Raw genomic sequence first — 6832 nt, forward strand, 5'->3', positions numbered from 1 at the left:
TCCTTTGGAGAGCCGGCTGACCAGTAAGCATTTGATGTTTGAGTGTCTTGAGTGTCACAACTTCGGAGGAAAAGCATTAGCTTGGACCTATAGAAAATAAATATCCATCCATTCTCTGATCCGCTTTATCCTCACAAGGATCGCAGGGCGTGCTGGAGCCTATCCCAGCTGTCACATGGCACACAGAAACAGACAACTATTTGCGCTTACACTCACATTTAGGGACAAAGAGTAATGGAGAATTCCATTAACATGCCGTATATGTTTTGGGAATGTGGGAGGACCGACGAAAACCCACGCGGGCCCGGGGGAGAACATGCAAACTCCACATAGGAAGGAAGGGCGGAGATGGAATTAAACCCAGAACCTCTGCACTCTGTGATCAATGTGCTAAAAACTCACCCACTGAGCCGCCCACTATAGAATGTTATGATTTTAAAAAAAATGCATTAACACAATTTGAAAGAATGAGGTTACTTTGCCATTTGCCGTTTGGTATAAACGAAAACTGCAAGCGCGTACACCGTCATATTTACCTCCAGAAACACATAATGAGCTGCCGTGCATAGAGTCCATTCTCCTGACCGCTCCATTGATCAGCACACACCAACTTTGAGGACGATAACGGCATGCGATGCTTCCAAACAGTCAGTCAGCTGATGTGTGAACATGGCGCCAGTCTATCTTCTGCCATGTGTTTCCCGGTTGACAGAAAGAGGAATGGGTCAACAAAAAAAGAGAGCAAACTAAAAGACAGATGGCTCCAATTCTTTTGGGACCATCTATTCTTTATCTTGGCCTCACACACCATAAATATTCAAATAACGCCCATTCATCAATGCTCTTGTTGGAGGAAATGCTGTGGATGAAATGGCTCCAATTCCGCCTCTATTCAGCAGGCTGCCGACACTGGAAGCATGACATCGCCTTGTCTGTGGTGCCATTGGCCCGACGCTGGCACTCCGCTATTTTCTGCCTGGATTCACCCTATCTGACATTCAATCCGTTGTGCGGACTGATTGTTGCGGTGATTACCACCACCGCACCACCACAGCATGCTCACTGGAAATGGTTTGATTGTGACAAACAGAACGGATTTCCTCCAAGTCTCACAAGTTGGACTCATAGGACACGTGATTGCATGAGTAGACCAATCGCATGTCAAAGAGCAATCCGGTTATCAAGCACTTAAAGTCCCAAAGGGTATTACATAAATTGTGAATATATAGGATATATATATCCTATATATTCACAATTTATGTAATATAAATATATATATATATAGGAGTCCAAGATGGCGCCCGAGTAGGCAGCCGTCAGCAAGTGCTCTGATGAGCCTTGCTTTTTTTTTGTTGTTTTTGTCTTGTTTTTGTGTTTTCTTTGTCACTTTGTGTTGTTGTGCGTCGTGTGGAACGGATACAGATTGTTTTTCAGCATTTTTGACCACAACATTCATCAAGGAGGAGACTGTGCTGAGCGGTTGCGCCTTTTCGGCAGCATGAATATGCCAGTACTGTTTTTGAAAGGGAGGAATGTCTGTGCCATTCGACTGTCATCGCTGGACAGCTCTGGGGCCATTGTGTTTTTTTGCGCCTGTAATGGGCAGCATCTTCACAGCCCCGCTTCGTTCAGTGGAAGGTCAGTGCTGTCGGACAGTCTGCGGCTGGATGGATACATGGCTTGAGGAGCCCGCGATATGAAGGAAGGAGTGTCAGCGCAGAGCGCCAATGCGTATATGCAACTGTCGCGGGATGGAATTGAAGCTGATTTATGGGGGACAGGAGATGTGAGACAATCTCTTTTCGTCAATGGATGCTACAGCTGCGTGTTTGCTTTAAACATTTAGTCGACGTGCACATTCCACCATGATGTCCCTGATCCACTGGTGAAGAGACGCTTTGATCCTCTCCTCTTTCATCTGGAACAGCTTTATGTAACAAAGAGGGTACAGAAAGTGCTTAAGAATGAATGTCTCTCTGTGTCTTTGTGTTGTCATGTTATTTGTTATTTAGTTTTTTTTTTGTTCTTTTGACTTCAAGACGGCGCCGCGAGAGTGGCTGCCTTTCCAGCAGCTCCTGTGTTTTGCTTTTCTACTTTCATTTCTTTCATAACTTTGCTGCTGTGAAATGTAAATTTCTCCACTGCGAGACAAATAAAGGCAAATCCAATACAATCCAATCCAATCCAATACTGTATTTTGTGAACACAAGTTGCTGTATTATGAATTGAGACAATGATTAGTTTCAGGCAACCTCTTTTAAAATCCTTCTTATCTTTAATATCAATTAAAAAGGTGGGGAAAGGAAAACTTGATTTTCCTGCCTTCACTTGATGAAGTCATCCATAAATAGAAGCAGTCAAAGAGGACAGCAACACATGTTCCCACGTTTGCTAGTCAATGCCAATTCCCACTTCAACCAAAGAGCATTTTAACCTGTCCTTCTTGTTGTGACTCCTCTGCAGCACTGGCTTCCAAGCAGACCTACATCAGCTACAGTAACCATGCCATCTAAGTGGGAGCCAGGTGTGAGCCTGGGGAGAAAGTTATCTGCAAAAGGACAGAGGAAAGCCGGGATCTAAAGGATGTCATATTTTTTTTAGTTAAAAAAATGCCACTTATCAGAAATGATTCAAATGCGAGCAAGGGATGAGGGATGAAAAGACGAGCAATTCATTTCCGCCTTCCCATAGAAATATTGTAATTAATGGGTTGTGATGTTTCCAGGAGAAGGATGAATGCGCCACCTGAAATTAACATGTTTTCTTTCAGAAGTCAATGGCACACGTTTCAGGCATCTCCTGGGCTGAGCCATTAGACTTATTCAAAAAAGTTAGGTGGTCGGTGTTGGTGCGGAGCTCGTTTTTGCTGTTGAGCTGCTGGTAAATGGTAGTGGAGTTGCAACTTGTCAAACTTTACATGCCTTTCAAGAGTCTGAGTATTGAAACATGAACTCACCATATCTGGCAACAAGCAAACAAAGAAACAAAGTAACAAAAAAAATGATTGATTTTTGTTCTCGAGCAGTGTTTCATGATTTTGTCAACATCTGTATCATTTTTTGGACAAGCCTAGTGTACAGTCTCAGAGCATGCTTCACCTATACTGTGCTGTGTTGTCAATGGAATGCGATGTGTCATGATTGTCATTAACAGTAGAGACCATTAGCCAAACTTTGTCACCAAAACAGAAAAAAAGGAGTGCAACAACAAAGAAGGTATGAAACATCGAGACTTTAATGGCCCTTATTTATCACCACCAACTGAGGGAGTTGGATTAAAAAGATGTTTGGGCACATATAACCCGGACATCTGGTTACTGTACTTCCACATATTTGCTTTAAGTAACTATTTTTTGTTGCCTTTTTTAATGTGGTAAACAACACGGGATTTTGGAAAATGTTACTGCTACATGTAAATAATTTGAGATCTATTTACCGTATTTTCCGCTCTATAAGGTGCTTTGCAATACAAGGTGCTCCTTCAATGAATAATATATTTTAAACTTCATATGAAGGGCGTGCCCCATTTGAATTCATTCACTGCCTGACATGCAAAAATGTATCCACTCCAGTGCCAAGGTTTTTTTCACTCAAATTCGAGGACCCACAGAATATTGAGTTTTAGGACTACATAAATATTCAATGCAGCGTAAGAATCCCTAGGCTTTCTTCATCAGCAAAAAATAGTTACTTCCTAAGCTATATGGGTTTGGAGTAATATTAGGTGCAAGTAGGGGCGGCTGTACAAAAGGCAAATGCTGCCTCCTCGTGGAAGGGAAAAAAGCATTGCCGGAGGTCTGACCAGCACTTTATCGGCACCCCCACAAGAAAAATCTAAACCCGAACGAATTCGGGAATGGCGCTCCATGTCATATTAGTCGAATAAATTCAGGGGATGGCAGTGAATTAGTTAAAGTTCATAGAATAGATTCTACAATAGTAGCTATGTATCTGAAAGATGGGGATACACTAATGAAGTGGTTTCTTCAGCCGTCATCTGTACTTGTACAGATGACGGCTGAAGAAACCTTTTCATCGATGGACCACTGCTGTACGACTGAGAGCTTACACAGACGTAAAGCAGTGGTTCTTAACCTGGGATCGATCGAACCCTCGGGGTTCGATGAGTCGGTCTCAGGGGTTCGTTGGATCCTCCGCCACAGAGGTCCATCCCTCAGTCTAGACTGCAGTTAGTAGGCACAGTCATTGGAAGAAGGCTTCGGTGAATGAGCATAAGAAACTGGTGGGGTTCGGTGCCTCCAACAAGATTAAGGACCACAGCACTATAGAGAATACAATGTAGCTTTGTTTTATATATAGCGCTTTCACAACCGCTGCAGTTGTAACAGTGCGTTTTATTGACCATGTAAAATATTATGTCCAAGAATTCTGAAAATTGATCAATGTTAAGGCGATTTTGAGGCGCACCGTGGGCTTTTGAAAAAATTGAATGCTTTATTGGATTGGATTGGATTGGATTTGCCTTTATTAGTCTCGCAATGGAGAAATTTACATTTCACATTCATTTATGTGCGTCTTATGGACGCCGGAAAACACGGTACTTCAGCATCATTTGAATGAAAACATGTATTTAACGGTTTCAATTCTGCAGCTTGATAAATAAGAGCCATTACCTTCATATTGTGCTCTGACCTTTCATCTTCCATGGACCACTCACAGTGTTGTACGCTTTGCATAATGTCTGGGTGTGTTCTATTCAAACACACTAGGAAGAGCTCAGTATACAAAACCTCAATGTGTAAACTCTGTTTCTGTCTTCAGTTTCTTGTTCTCCTTCAGTATTCCTCGTACAAAGAGAAACTCTGGAAATTTTCACACAAAATTTTATCCAGAGTGATGCACATTATGTATGTTGCATGTCAAAAAAAATGTAAGTCATGTGAACAACTTGATATTCAGGTCTGATATCCAGGAGGAAAACTGATTGCAAAGAATTCTAATTCACCAATACATTTGGTTAAATCAAAAATGGTTGCCGTTCTCAGCTTCAAAAAAAGTTCTAAGATATTGCTGCAAATATATTTTTTTCCATTATTTGGATCAAGCATTTTTTGTGGGAAAAGTCTTTGTGTAAATGAACACAATTGCCTTTTTCCTTTTTGGTCACAATATCGCTTTTTATTTTACTAAAACACTTTATGTGTTACAAAATACAATATGTTAATAAGTGATGACTGAAAAATACTTTAAGCAGCAAGTAAATGTATGTTTACAAATGGTTGGATCATATTTGGTTGATGTAGGGGAATTAAAAAAAATACAGTGCCTGGATATTTATGAATTATCTATAGAAAAGAGTACAGATGTCTAGAGCATGTTCATTTTTATACGAGATGTTTGTAATAAAACACACCTTTTCTAATTGTGTTGAATTGCTTCTTCTGTTTTAAGCAATTTCAAATTATTCACCTGTATTCAAGTATTATTGTTATTAATAAATAAAGGTTTATAAAGGTTAAATAATAAATAATAACAAAATAAAGGTTTTCTGATTATTATGATTATTATTATTATTATTATTTGTGGTGGTAGTAGTAGTGGTAGTGGTGGTAGTAGTCGTAGCAGAAGTAGTTTCAGTGTAGCTCTCTCTCTTTCTAATTAGAATTGTATTTCATTTATGGCATTGTATTTGTAATTATATTTTATTTATTATAGTATATTTGCTTGTCTGTGACTGTGAAGTGTCCTTGAGAGCTTTGAAAGGCGCTTAAAATGTAATGTATTATTATTATTATTATTATTCATGTAGCTTAATTTTGATATCACTCCCAATTTCATAGCCTTCATAAAAAAATAAGTCGGGATTGGCCATTTCCAAATGTGTTATGTATATAGTACATATAACCACCTCAATTACATTGACACGTCTTCCCATGAAGAAGCACAGACTGAGGTCAGATTCAAGAGTTGTGTGGTTTTGGTCACCTCTGTGCAACAGCCTCATAACCACTGCATAGTCCATCCAACCTGTCTACGTTTTGTGCAAATTCATTGAACTGTGCCTGTCCTGAATTTCTGTGGGAGGTGTGTCAGGTGTATGAGGTAGTGGACCCCAGCTCTGACACAGAATAGGCAGGTCACTCTCCGTATGTCGGCATTGTTTGGTCCATGCTACCGGCCGACAGTACTATAAATCAGATTCACTTCCGCCAAGGCTGCCTTTTGTCATAGATTCATTTTCGAGGGGCTGGCCTCAGTCTTCCTCGAACACCAGGAATATATACAGTCTAGTACAGACATGGGCAAACTACGGCCCGTTAGGCTTTTTAATCCGGCCCGCCGAATTTGCCCAAATTATAGTACAAAACAGTGTCTAAAACTCATGACAAAAAGTTAGCGAACGACAGGGCAGATGAACTGAAAAGAAAACTTGCCTTCACAACTTCAAGCACAATGAGATCACATTAAAAAGCATTGTCACAAAGTATTTTTTTTTTTACATCAAGAACGCACCTACTATAAATGCTACCTTGCTTAATTTACGGTAAATGTGCATGGCTGTAGATTTTGCTGCAGTACTCGATTGTCAGTGCAGTGCACAATGCAACGTTTGGATTGCTTCCTACGAGCCACTAAGCCCCTTTCATAAGTCTCACGTACACTTTACAGTCACGGTTTAATGTAAATTTACGTTTTGTAGCGTCACATATCTTGTTAGCTTCTTTTGAATCTTTCTTCTGGGCTGAGGTTCTGTGCATCTATTTTGGAAAATGACATGCAATTGCACGACTTTATAACGCTTGCAAAAGTCCGGAAGAAAGAAGCAGGCTTCTGATTGGCTGCCGTGCCGAGTATGCAAATTTCAACTGCAG

General features: G+C 40.4%; 1 protein-coding gene across 2 annotated transcripts in view; it reads left to right on the forward strand.

The window, feature by feature from the left end:
• The window catches only part of LOC148903059 (metabotropic glutamate receptor 4-like), a 141870-nt gene extending 136410 nt beyond the window's left edge, over window positions 1-5460 (forward strand). Inside the window, exon 12 of one of the 2 annotated variants that reach the window (XM_088995616.1) lies at window positions 2464-5460. In XM_088995616.1, the coding sequence (XP_088851742.1) occupies window positions 2464-2500 (37 nt within the window). In that variant the 3' untranslated portion in view covers window positions 2501-5460. The remainder of the gene's footprint in view (window positions 1-2463) is intronic. The other variant, XM_088995624.1, reaches the window with a different exon arrangement.
• The last annotated feature ends 1372 nt before the right edge of the window (window positions 5461-6832 follow it).

Source organism: Hippocampus bargibanti, linkage group LG01 (assembly GCF_051943395.1).
Source record: "Hippocampus bargibanti isolate YZ-2025 linkage group LG01, ASM5194339v1, whole genome shotgun sequence".
Lineage (NCBI taxonomy): Eukaryota > Metazoa > Chordata > Actinopteri > Syngnathiformes > Syngnathidae > Hippocampus > Hippocampus bargibanti.